Genomic DNA, 14,037 nt, shown 5'->3' on the forward strand with positions numbered 1-14,037 from the left:
TTTGTGTGTCTGTGTGTGTTGTGCGTGTGGGGGTGGTGGTGCTGATGGCGAGTGGTGGTGGTGGGGAGTGTGGTGGGGAGCGGTTGTGTAGTGGTTACCGCTACGCTGCGCTACGAACCAGGCCAACGCTGGTGATGACGATTATCTGAACCGGTGATGGGGCTCCCATAGATCGACTCAGCCTCAAAGGGGTACCTGGTGCGGTGTGTAAACATCGCCACTGTGGGGAGACAAAGGCGGCCGGGTGTGGTGCTGGCCACCCACACGCTCGTGTGCTGTGCTGGTTTTCATAGGTGGTGCTGCTCACTAACAGCACTTGCCCCAACAGTCTGTGACAGGCTCCACGCGGGCACCGCAGTGGCTATGGAGATGTTCACTTCCTCGCTTGGTATACTTCGTACACAGCTCTCGCCTTCGTCCACAGCTCTATCCTTCGTCCACAGCTCTCCATCATCCACAGCTCCCTCCTTCATCCACAGCTCCCTGCATCATCCACAGCTCCATCCTTCATCCACAGCTCTCTCCTTTACACACAGCTGTCTCCTTCACACACAGCTCCCTCCTTCATCCACAGCTCCCTCCTTCACACACAGCTCTCTCCTTCACACACAGCTCTCCTTCATCCACAGCTCCATCCTTCATCCACAGCTCTCTCCTTCACACACAGCTCCCTCCTTCATCTACAGCTCTCCTTCATCCACAGCTCCCTCCATCCACAGCTGCCTCCTTCATCCACAGCTCTCTCCTTCGTCCACAGCTCTCCTTCATCCACAGCTCCCTCCTCCATCCACAACTCCCTCCTTCATCCACAGCTCCCTCCTTCCCACACAGCTCCCTCCTTTACACACCTCTCTCCTTCATCCACAGCTCTCTCCTCCATCCACAGCTACCTCCTTCACACACAGCTCTCTCCTCCATCCACAGCTCTCTCCTTCATCCACAGCTCCCTCCTTCACACACAGCTCCCTCCTTCACACACAGCTCCCTCTTCACACACAGCTCCCTCCTTCATCCACAGCTCTCTCCTTCACACACAGCTCTCCTTCATCCACAGCTCCATCCTTCATCCACAGCTCTCACCTTCACACACAGCTCTCCTTCATCCACAGCTCCCTCCTTCATCCACAGCTCTCCTTTGTCCACAGCTTCCTCCTCCATCCACAACTCCCTCCTTCAACCACAGCTCCCTCCTTCATCCACAGCTCCCTCCTTCATCCACAGCTCCCTCCTTCATCCACAGCTCTCCTTCATCCACAGCTCCCTCCTTCATCCACAGCTCCCTCCTTCATCCACAGCTCTCTCCTTCATCCACAGCTCCCTCCTTCACACACAGCTCTCTCCTTCACACACAGCTCTCCTTCATCCACAGCTCCATCCTTCATCCACAGCTCTCTCCTCCATCCACAGCTCTCTCCTTCATCCACAGCTCCCTCCTTCGCACACAGCTCCCTCCTTCATCCACAGCTCCCTCCTTCATCCACAGCTCCCTCCTTCATCCACAGCTCTCCTTCATCCACAGCTCCATCCTTCATCCACAGCTCGCTCCTTCATCCACAGCTCCCTGCTTCATCCACAGCTCCCTCCTTCATCCACAGCTCTCCTTCATCCACAGCTCTCCTTCATCCACAGCTCTCTCCTTCATCCATAGCTCCCTCCTTCATCCATAGCTCTCTCCTTCATCCACAGCTCTCTCCTTCATCCACAGCTCCCTCCTTCGCACACAGCTCCCTCCTGCATCCACAGCTTCCTCCTTCATCCACAGCTCCCTCCTTCATCCACAGCTCCCTCCTTTATCCACAGCTCTCCTTCATCTACAGCTCCCTCCTTCATCCACAGCTCCCTGCTTCATCCACAGCTCTCCTTCATCCACAGCTCTCTCCTTCATCCACAGCTCCCTCCTTCATCCACAGCTCTCTCCTTCATCCAAAGCTTCCTCCTTCATCCACAGCTCCCTCCTTCATCCACAGCTCCCTCCTTCACACACAGCTCCCTCCTTCACACACAGCTCTCTCCTTCATCCACAGCTCTCCTTCATCCACAGCTCCCTCCACCATCCACAACTCCCTCCTTCATCCACAGCTCCCTCCTTCATCCACAGCTCCCTCCTTCATCCACAGCTCCCTCCTTCATCCACAGCTCTCCTTCACCCACAGCTCTCTCTTTCATCCACAGCTCCCTCCTTCATCCACAGCTCCCTCCTTCATCCACAGCTCTCTCCTTCATCCACAGCTCCCTCCTTCACACACAGCTCTCTCCTTCACACACAGCTCCCTCCTTCACACACAGCTCCCTCCTTCATCCACAGCTCTCTCCTCCATCCACAGCTCTCTCCTTCATCCACAGCTCCCTCCTTCACACACAGCTTCCTCCTTCATCCACAGCTCCCTCCTTCATCCACAGCTCCCTCCTTCATCCACAGCTCTCCTTCATCCACAGCTCCCTCCTTCATCCACAGCTCTCTCCTTCATACACAGCTCCCTCCTTCACACACAGCTCTCTCCTTCACACACAGCTCCCTCCTTCACACACAGCTCCCTCCTTCATCCACAGCTCTCTCCTCCATCCACAGCTCTCTCCTTCACACACAGCTCCCTCCTTCATCCACAGCTCCCTCCTTCATCCACAGCTCTTCTTCATCCACAGCTCTCTCCTTCATCCACAGCTCTCTCCTTCATCCACAGCTCCCTCCTTCATCCACAGCTCTCTCCTTCATCCACAGCTCCCTCCTTCATCCACAGCCCCCTCCTTCACACACAGCTCTCTCCTTCACACATAGCTCTCTCCTTCACACATAGCTCTCTCCTTCATCCACAGCTCTCCTTCATCCACAGCTTCCTTCTTCATCCACAGCTTCCTCCTTCATCCACAGCTTCCTCCTTTATCCACAGCTCTCTCCTTCATCCACAGCTCTCTCCTTCATCCACAGCTCTCTCCTTCATCCACAGCTCTCTCCTTCATCCACAGCTCTCTCCTTCATCCACAGCTCCCTCCTTCATCCACAGCTCCCTCCTTCATCCACAGCTCCCTCCTTCATCCACAGCTCCCTCCTTCATCCACAGCTCTCCTTCATCCACAGCTCTCTCTCCTTCATCCACAGCTCCCTCCTTCATCCACAGCTCGCTCCTTCATCCACAGCTCTCTCCTTCATCCACAGCTCCCTCCTTCACACACAGCTCTCTCCTTCACACACAGCTCCCTCCTTTTTCCACAGCTCCCTCCTTCACACACAGCTCCCTCCTTCATCCACAGCTCCCTCCTTCATCCACAGCTCCATCCTTCATCCACAGCTCCATCCTTCATCCACAGCTCCATCCTTCATCCACAGCTCCCTCCTTCATCCACAGCTCTCCTTCATCCACAGCTCTCTCCTTCATCCACAGCTCTCTCCTTCATCCACAGCTCTCTCCTTCATCCACAGCTCTCTCCTTCATCCACAGCTCCCTCCTTCATCCGCAGCTCCCTCCTTCATCCACAGCTCCCTCCTTCATCCACAGCTCCCTCCTTCATCCACAGCTCCCTCCTTCATCCACAGCTCCCTCCTTCATCCACAGCTCCCTCCTTCATCCACAGTTCTCCTTCATCCACAGCTCTCTCCTTCATCCACAGCTCCCTCCTTCATCCACAGCTCTCCCCTTCATCCACAGCTCCCTCCTTCATCCACAGCTCCCTCCTTCATCCACAGCTCCCTCCTTCACACACAGCTCCCTCCTTCACACACAGCTCCCTCCTTCACACACAGCTCCCTCCTTCACACACAGCTCTCTCCCTCAACCACAGCTCTCCTTCATCCACAGTTCCATCCTTCATCCACAGCTCCCTCCTCCATCCACAACTCCCTCCTTCATCCACAACTCCCTCCTTCATCCACAGCTCCCTCCTTCATCCACAGCTCCCTCCTTCATCCACAGCTCCCTCCTTCATCCACAGCTCCCTCCTTCATCCACAGCTCCCTCCTTCATCCACAGCTCCCTCCTTCATCCACAGCTCCCTCCTTCATCCACAGCTCCCTCCTTCATCCACAGCTCCCTCCTTCATCCACAGCTCCCTCCTTCATCCACAGCTCCCTCCTTCATCCACAGCTCCCTCCTTCATCCACAGCTCCCTCCTTCATCCACAGCTCGCTCCTTCATCCACAGCTCGCTCCTTCATCCACAGCACTCTCCTTCATCCACAGCTCTCTCCTTCATCCACAGCTCCCTCCTTCACACACAGCTCTCTCCTTCACACACAGCTCCCTCCTTCATCCACAGCTCTCTCCTCCATCCACAGCTCTCTCCTCCATCCACAGCTCTCTCCTTCACACACAGCTCTCTCCTTCACACACAGCTCCCTCCTTCACACACAGCTCCCTCCTTCACCCACAGCTCCCTCCTTCATCCACAGCTCCCTCCTTCATCCACAGCTCCCTCCTTCATCCACAGCTCCCTCCTTCATCCACAGCTCCCTCCTTCATCCACAGCTCTCTCCTTCATCCACAGCTCCCTCCTTCATCCACAGCTCCCTCCTTCATCCACAGCTCCCTCCTTCATCCACAGCTCCCTCCTTCATCCACAGCTCCCTCCTTCATCCACAGCTCCCTCCTTCATCCACAGCTCCCTCCTTCATCCACAGCTCCCTCCTTCATCCACAGCTCTCCTTCATCCACAGCTCCCTCCTTCATCCACAGCTCTCCCCTGCATCCACAGCTCCCTCCTTCATCCACAGCTCCCTCCTTCATCCACAGCTCCCTCCTTCACACACAGCTCCCTCCTTCACACACAGATCTCTCCTTCATCCATAGCTCTCTCCTTCATCCACAGCTCCCTCCTCCATCCACAACTCCCTCCTTCATCCACAGCTCTCCTTCATCCACAGCTCCCTCCTTCATCCACAGCTCTCCCCTTCATCCACAGCTCCCTCCTTCATCCACAGCTCCCTCCTTCATCCACAGCTCCCTCCTTCACACACAGCTCCCTCCTTCACACACAGATCTCTCCTTCATCCACAGCTCTCTCCTTCATCCACAGCTCTCCTTCATCCACAGCTCCCTCCTCCATCCACAACTCCCTCCATCCACAGCTCCCTCCTTCATCCACAGCTCTCTCTTTCATCCACAGCTCCCTCCTTCATCCACAGCTCCCTCCTTCATCCACAGCTCTCTCCTTCATCCACAGCTCCCTCCTTCACACACAGCTCTCTCCTTCACACACAGCTCCCTCCTTCGCACACAGCTCCTTCCTTCATCCACAGCTCTCTCCTCCATCCACAGCTCTCTCCTTCATCCACAGCTCCATCCTTCACACACAGCTCTCCTTCATCCACAGCTCCCTGCTTCATCCACAGCTCCCTCCTTCATCCACAGCTCTCTCCTCCATCCACAGCTCTCTCCTTCATCCACAGCTCCCTGCATCATCCACAGCTCTCTCCTTCATCCACAGCTCCCTCCTTCACACACAGCTCTCTCCTTCATCCACAGCTCCCTCCATCCTCAGCTCTCTCCTTCATTCACAGCTCCCTCCTTCCCACACAGCTCCCTCCTTTACACACAGCTCTCTCCTTCATCCACAGCTCTCTCCTTCATCCACAGCTCCCTCCTTCACACACAGCTCTCTCCTCCATCCACAGCTCCCTCCTTCATCCACAGCTCCCTCCTTCGTCCACAGCTCCCTCCATCCACAGCTCTCTCCTTCATCTACAGCTCCCTCCACCCACGTTTTTTTAATGACAAGCTTTCTTTGAACTCACTGTCTGTTGTTGTATCCTCAAATCTTGTAACAAGTTTAACCCACTTCCCAGTGTGGTATCGACTGCAAACTTGGTATACTTATGTCACACCGATGACAACACTATATTCTATCATAAATATTTTTTAAACAATCTTTTTTTTAACACGTTACGTTTCGGCTTGGGTCCAATTGTCCACGCTCAACCGACGTTGGCTGTAACTGGCCACGGTCCCCTTACGTTGTGGCAAGCCTCGGGGCCACTTCAAATAGTGGTATCCCAAACTTTCGCAGCTCTTAAATTCCCTTTTCACACCAATAGATAAACTCTCCCTCCCCCCCCGTGCCAACCGGCATGTGAACCCGCATGTACACCACCTCTATGCTAAGTCGGCCAATCAAATGCTAATTTTTACGCTAATTCCTTTGTCAAGGCGCCTTGTTTCCTCGCACACAGCTTAAAGGTCCGCGGATCTGAGCGTGGCTGTGTTTCACTCCAGCGCTGTCCTCGAGACAGCCTGGTCCCTTCACCTGATGAAGGCCGCTTGTGTTGTGGCCGAAATGTCGTGATTTTTTTTTTTTTACCTACGTGACTTTACCGAATAGAACCAAAGAGTATAGCAGGGTTAACATTCCATGAAAGCGTGTTTAAAAAAAAAAAAACTTATTTCTGGCTGGGTTAGCACGAGTAACGGGGGCAACTCTTCCTCCACCGCCAACACACATGGGGGGATGGTGGTGGGGTGGATGGGGGGGCAGGGTGGTGTACCTGCAGAGTCGGATAAAATTTCAATCAACCGAAAAACCTCCTCATAATTTTATTCTACAATCATGACGACGGGTCCATAAGCGAGGGTTTGCGTTGGGTTACATCGCGTGGATATGTGAGTGTGTCGTTAAACCCGCCACCACCCGACACAGCCAACCGGTGACGGTCGTCACAATCAGGACGTGTTCATCCGTCACTGGCACAGCAACTCTGGCGGTTGAAGCTGGTTGTGATCGCTGGCGAGACGTCGCGGTAAACGGTGCGGCTTGCAGTGTGTAGCGTAGTGTATCGTGCGATGTATAGTGTCGTGTATGATGTAGTGTACTAGTGCAACACTACACCGCCTCTGTTGGAGATGTAGTGCTGTACTAGTATACATTATACACTGCGCTATACACTGCACTATACACTGCACTATACACTACACTATACACTACACTATACAATACACTACTCTATACACTACACTACTCTATACACTACACACTACTCTATACACTGCGCTATACACTACACACTACTCTATACACTGCGCTATACACTACTCTATACACTATTCTACACACTACTCTATACACTATTCTACACACTACTCTACACACTACTCTATACACTACACAGCACTATACACTACACTGATGCGACTTTGCTCTCAAACACAAGCGGCGTGTGCTGCGCTAGTGACGACTTGGCCGAGTTCTGTTTACGCGACGCTAAAGCTTACCAGTTGGCTTTGGTCGGGTGGTGGCGGGTTTCACGACACTCGCATATTTACGCGATCTCACCCAAACGAAAATAAAAAAAACAACACACACAACCCCTATCGTGGATGATATGGGCGACGAAAGCCCAACGTGTTAAAATGTTAATAGGCAATTCATACTCGAATTACCTAGAAACACCACACACACACACATCGTTGACGAGACGCACACGAGACAAGACTCGCACAACGCACCACACACACGCACACACACGCCCGAGCTGGACACTCCACACACGCGCGAGCTGGACACTCCACACACAGCACACTGGACACACCACACACAGCACACTGGACACTCCACACACAGCACACTCCACACACAGCACACTGGACACACCACTACCAGACACCCCGGTGGCAAGCCTGCGTGCTCACGGTCGTTGGTCACGGGTGGCTGAACAGCGGGACTCAACATCCATTCCGCACCGGCTCAGTGGACGCATCATCATCATCATAATCGTCGCGCAACCATCGAATCGACGGACACACACACAGAAAGACAGACATAGAAAAAAGACAGAGAGAGAAAGACAAAGAGAGAGAGCGAAAGACTCCGGCAACAGCCGCACACAATCTCGTCTGCAGCGAATCATTATTTCCCCCCCCTCCACAAAAGCGCACGGACCACGGACCTTGCCAGGCACGCAGAGTGCGGCGTCGACCACCACCACCACCATCGCCCACCCGCTCGCTCGCTCGGTGAGCCAACTCATCCAAGCAGAAGCAGCAGCAGCAGGCTTCGACGTCGTTACCGACAACAGTCACAAGAAAGTTCTCGCACATTTGCAATCCACCAAGCCTGCCCCAGACCCCACCGTAGCCTTTGATAGACCGCTGGGGGCAAGTGCTGTTAGCAGCGAGTAGCAGCAGCAGCAGCGCCTATGAAAGAGACACAGACAAAGGTCCCCCGTGTAGCCTCGATAAGATGCCGGGCCGAGTGCTGTTAGAGGCAGCAGCGCCAATGAAGGAGGCAGAGATCCCCCGTGTAGCCTCTAGCGGGCTGTAGGGGCAAGTGCTGTCAGTGGCGAGCACCCACCAAGACCGGCACTGTGGCACACGAGGAGGGATGGGGGTGGCGAGCACCACACCCGACCCGCCTTGGTCTCCCACCCAGTGGCGCAGCGGTGTCTGTGTCTCTGTGTGTATGTGTGTGTATCTGTGTGTCTCTGTGCGTCTCTGTGTGTGTGTCTGGCGACCCGAGTTCGATTCCCGCTCGCGGCCACCAAAAACACCAGTGTGTAAGTGTACCTGTGTGTGTGTACCTGTGTGTGTATACCTGTGTGTACGTATACCTGTGTGTACGTGTACCTGTGTGTGTACGTGTACCAGTGTGTGTACCTGTGTGTGCGTGTACCTGTGTGTGCACCTGTGTGTGTGTGTACCTGTGTGTGTAAGCGTGTACCTGTGTGTGTACCTGTGTGTGTACACCTGTGTGTGTACGCGTGTACCTGTGTGTGTACCTGTGTGTGTGTACCTGTGTGTATGTACCTGTGTGTGTGTGTGTACCTGTGTGTGTAAGTGTGCCAGGGACACGCTGATCGTGGCGCTGGCGGTACTGTAGCTGTTCGCGCTGCGCTACGAACCCGGCGAACCCGAGTTCCAATCCCGCTCTCGGCCAACACCGCCAGTGACGATTATCCGAACCGGACCTGGGCCTCCCCTAGGGTCGACCCGGCCACGAACGAGCGCCGGGCGTGGCGGTGCGTAAACGTCGCCACTGGGGGAGACAAAGGCGGACGGGCGGGCGCGGTGTTTGGGCCACCCAGCCCCTCGTGTGCGCCGCGGCCGCTCGCTAGGCCAGCACCCGACCCTACACATTCTGTTCGGGCTATACGGGGGATCTTTGTCCTTTGTGTGCACCTAGCCTGGCACAGTGTGCGTGCGGGACACAGCTGGTGGCGCATCGGGCCGGTCGTCTTGGTCAGCCGACCCGTGGCACCCGCTGGGTCTGCACCCGTGACCTCCTGCACCTAGCCTGGCACAGCGTTTGGAACAGCTGGTGCATCGGTCAGTCATCTCAGTCAGTCAACCCGTGGCACCTGCTGGGTCTGCACCCGTGATCACCTGCACCTAGCCTGGCACAGCGTTTGTGGCACAGCTGGTGCATCGGTCAGTCATCTCAGTCGACCCGTGCCACCCGCTGGGTCTGCCCCCGTGACCTCCTGCCGGCAGGGGGTGTTCGACGCTTCACGTGGTGGCCTCAAGGTGCACCTAGCCTGGCACAGGGGCCGACACTGCCACTTAGCGGCGGTTGTTGTTGTTGTGTACGTAGTTGTTGTTGTGTACGTAGTTGTTGTTGTGCACGTTGTTGTTGTGTTGTTGTGTACGTAGTTGTTGGTGTGTTGTTGTGTACGTAGTTGTTGTTGTGCACGTTGTTGTTGTGTACGTTGTTGTTGTGCACGTTGTTGTTGTGCACGTTGTTGTTGTGTACGTAGTTGTTGTTGTGTACGTTGTTGTTGTGCACGTTGTTGTGCACGTTGTTGTGTACGTAGTTGTTGTGTACGTTGTTGTTGTGCACGTTGTTATTGTGCACGTTGTTGTTGTTGTTGTGCACTTTTTGTTGTTGCTGTGCACGTTGTTGTTGTGCACGTTTTTGTTGTTGTTGTGTACGATGTTGTGCACGTTGTTGTTGTGTACGTTGTTGTTGTGCACGTTGTTGTTGTTGTGTTGTTGTGCACGTTGTTGTGCACGTTGTTGTGCACGTTGTTGTGCACGTTGTTGTTGTTGTGTTGTTGTTGTGCACGTTGTTGTTGTGTACGTTGTTGTGCACGTTGTTGTTGTGCACGTAGTTGTTGTGTACGTTGTTGTTGTTGTGCACGTAGTTGTTGTGTACGTTGTTGTTGTTGTGCACGTTGTTGTTGTTGTTGTTGTGCACGTTGTTGTGCACGTTGTTGTTGTGCACGTTGTTGTTGTTGTGTTGTTGTTGTGCACGTTGTTGTTGTGCACGTTGTTGTTGTGTTGTTGTTGTGCACGTTGTTGTTGTTGTGCACGTTGTTGTTGTTGTGTTGTTGTTGTGCACGTTGTTGTTGTTGTGTACGTTGTTGTTGTTGTGCACGTTGTTGTTGTTGTGCACGTTGTTGTTGTGCACATTGTTGTTGTTGTGTACACGTTGTTGTTGTGCACGTTGTTGTTGTTTACGTAGTTGTTGTGCAAGTTGTTGCTGTTGTGCACGTTGTTGTTGTGTACACGTGTAACGTTGTTGTTGTGCACGTTGTTGTTTATGTAGTTGTTGTTGTGTACGTTGCTGTTGTTGTGCAAGTTGTTGTTGTGTACGTTGTTGTTATTGTTGTGTACATTGTTGTTGTGTACACGTGTAACGTTGTTGTTGTGCACGTTGTTGTTGTGTTGTTGTTGTGCACGTTGTTGTTGTTGTGCACGTTGTTGTTGTTGTGTTGTTGTTGTGCACGTTGTTGTTGTTGTGTACGTTGTTGTTGTTGTGCACGTTGTTGTTGTTGTGCACGTTGTTGTTGTGCACATTGTTGTTGTTGTGTACACGTTGTTGTTGTGCACGTTGTTGTTGTTTACGTAGTTGTTGTGCAAGTTGTTGCTGTTGTGCACGTTGTTGTTGTGTACACGTGTAACGTTGTTGTTGTGCACGTTGTTGTTTATGTAGTTGTTGTTGTGTACGTTGCTGTTGTTGTGCAAGTTGTTGTTGTGTACGTTGTTGTTATTGTTGTGTACATTGTTGTTGTGTACACGTGTAACGTTGCTGTTGTGTACACGTTGTTGTGTACACGTTGTTGTTGTTGTGTACACGTAGTTGTTGTGTACACGTGTAACGTAGTTGTTGTGTACACGTAGTTGTTGTGTACACGTAGTAGTTGTGTACACGTAGTTGTTGTGTACACGTGTAACGTAGTTGTTGTGTACAGTGTTGTTGTGTACACGTAGTTGTAGTTGTGTACACGTGTACACGATGTAGTTGTGTACACGTGTACACGATGTTGTTGTGTACACGTGTACACGATGTTGTTGTGTACACGTGTACACGATGTTGTTGTGTACACGTGTACACGATGTTGTAGTTGTGTACACGTGTAACGGCCTTCGCACCGCCGTAACGCAGCAAGCCAAACCGCGCTCGTCGGAGGAAGGACAACAACACAACAACACACAACAACATCATCACAACATCACACAACAACATCACACTAACGCACAACACCACACTAACACACAACATCACACAACATCATCACAACATCACACTAACACACAACATCACACAACAACATCACAACAACACTAACACACAACATCACACAACAACATCACAACAACACTAACACACAACATCACACAACATCATCACAACACACAACAACAACAACACGAACACACAACAACACGAACACACAACAACACTAACACACCACACAACAACACACCACAACAACAACATCACAACAACACACAACAACAACACTAACACAACAACAACAACCACACCACCACCACCAAGTCCGGCACGGCACTCGGCGGTAGTGCCGCTGGTGGTCTTCCCACCGGTTGCCGAGCGGCGCCGCTCCAACGAGCAACTCGCAATTTTGCCCCCCCGGGGGGAAGGGGGCCCGAGCAGGGCCAGGGGCCACGGGCTGACGGGGCCACGGCGACGTCGCCGTGACGACGCCGTCGCCGTGACGACGCCGTCGCCGTGACGACGCCGCCGCCACAACAACGTCGCCGTGACGACGCCGTCGCCGTGACGACGCCGTCGCCGTGACGACGCCGTCGCCGTGACGACGCTACAAGGGCGGCACGGGCGAGCAGGCCGCCAGCAGCCCCGAGTGGCCCAGCCCGAGGAGTCGCCGCTTCTTGCCTCCTCCTCCTCCTCCACTGCCTCCGCTGCCTCCGCCATCGCCGCCATCGCCGCCGCCATCGCCGTGGAGCTCTTGGGCGGGGCTGGCGTTGGTGAGCAGAGACGTCCTGAGCGAGGGGTCCAACAGCGCCGACAACAGCCCAGTGTCGCCCATCTCCTTGAGCACCTGCGGGAGACGGTGGTGGTGGGGAGACGGTGGTGGTGGTGAGGGTGGTGGTGAGGGTGGTGGCGAGGGTGGTAGCGAGGGTGGTGGTGGTGAGGGTGGTGGTGGTGGTGAGGGTGGTGGCGAGGGTGGGTGAGGGTGATGGTGGTGGTGAGGGTGGGTGAGGGTGGTGGTGAGGGTGGTGGTGGTGAGGGTGGTGGTGAGGGCGGTGGGCGACGGTGGGAGACGGTGGCGAGGGTGGTGGTGAGGGTGATGGCGAGGGTGGTGGTGGTGGTGAGGGTGGGTGAGGGTGGTGGCGAGGGTGGGTGAGGGTGATGGTGGTGGTGAGGGTGGGTGAGGGTGGTGGTGAGGGTGGGTGAGGGTGGTGGTGGTGGTGAGGGTGGTGGTGAGGGTGGTGGTGAGGGTGGGAGACGGTGGTGAGGGTGGTGGGTGAGGGCAGTGGGCGACGGTGGGAGACGGTGGCGAGGGTGGTGGTGAGGGCAGTGGGCGAGGGTGGTGGTGGTGGTGAGGGTGGTGGTGGTGAGGGTGGTGGTGAGGGTGGTGGTGGTGAGGGTGGTGGTGAGGGTGATGGTGAGGGTGGGTGAGGGTGGTGGTGAGGGTGGTGGTGGTGAGGGTGGTGGTGAGGGTGGTGGTGGTGAGGGTGGTGGTGAGGGTGGTGGTGAGGGTGGTGGTGGTGGTGAGGGTGGTGGCGAGGGTGGTGGTGGTGAGGGTGGGTGAGGGTGGTGGCGAGGGTGGGTGAGGGTGATGGTGATGGTGAGGGTGGGTGAGGGTGGTGGTGAGGGTGGTGGTGAGGGTGGGTGAGGGTGATGGTGGTGGTGAGGGTGGTGGTGGTGAGGGTGGTGGTGAGGGTGGGAGACGGTGGTGAGGGTGGTGGTGAGGGTGATGGCGAGGGTGGTGAGGGTGGTGAGGGTGGTGAGGGTGGTGGTGGTGAGGGTGGTGGTGAGGGTGATGGCGAGGGTGGTAGCGAGGGTGGTGGTGAGGGTGGGTGAGGGCGACGGCGGGAAGACGGCGGCGATGGCGTCGACGCCCCACCTGCGGAGACGGAGCGACGTCGGGCGCCATGAAGAACGACTCCCCGGGAGGGCGGGCCACTCCGCTGGGCTCATCCCTCTTGAAGGAGCCGTCGGAGGATGAAGACGTCTCCAGCTTCCCGGACGCCATCTTCCCTCCCTGGGCACACGGCGTACGTTCAGACTCTCGGCCAGAGGCGGAGAGGGGCCCGCTCCACGACCGGGTTCACCGGGACCGGGTTCACCGGGACCGGGTTCACCGGGACCGGGTTCACCGGGACCGGGTTCACCGGGACCGGGTTCACCGGGACCGGGTTCACCGGGACCGGGTTCACCGCGTACCGGTTCACCGCGACCGAGGAGTGTTTGTGTCGGCCCGTAGCAGCAGCAGCAGCAGCAGATTGTGTTCTCCCGCCCCCCTAGAAACTTAAAAGAACCCCCGCCTCTTCTCACCTAGCCCAGCATCATCGCCATCATCATTACCATCGCCATCATCATTACCATCGCCATCATCATTACTATCATCATCATCATTACTATCACCATCATCATTACCATCATCATCATCATTACTATCACCATCATCATTACCATCATCATTACCATCATCACCATCATCATCACCATCATCATTACCATCATCATCATCATTACCATCATCATCATTACCATCATCATCATCATTACCATCATCATTACCATCATCATTATTACCATCACCATCATTACAATCACCATCATCATTACCATCACCATCATCATCACCATCATCATCACCATCATCATTACCATCATTACCATCACCATC

General features: G+C 54.7%; 1 protein-coding gene across 2 annotated transcripts in view; it reads right to left on the minus strand.

Annotated features, from left to right (window-relative positions):
• Nucleotides 1-6,505: 6,505 nt before the first annotated feature.
• The window catches only part of LOC116938028 (chromosome-associated kinesin KIF4A-like), a 92,973-nt gene continuing 85,441 nt past the window's right edge, over nucleotides 6,506-14,037 (minus strand). For both annotated transcript variants that reach the window (XM_076056590.1, XM_076056591.1), the window contains 2 exons: nucleotides 13,252-13,389; nucleotides 6,506-12,222 (listed from right to left, as the gene is read on the minus strand). In XM_076056590.1, the coding sequence (XP_075912705.1) occupies nucleotides 11,983-12,222; nucleotides 13,252-13,389 (378 nt within the window). In that variant the 3' untranslated portion in view covers nucleotides 6,506-11,982. The remainder of the gene's footprint in view (nucleotides 12,223-13,251; nucleotides 13,390-14,037) is intronic.

Source organism: Petromyzon marinus, chromosome 76, assembly GCF_048934315.1.
Source record: "Petromyzon marinus isolate PM22_M1 ecotype Great Lakes invasive population chromosome 76, UKy_Petmar_22M1.pri1.0, whole genome shotgun sequence".
NCBI lineage: Eukaryota > Metazoa > Chordata > Hyperoartia > Petromyzontiformes > Petromyzontidae > Petromyzon > Petromyzon marinus.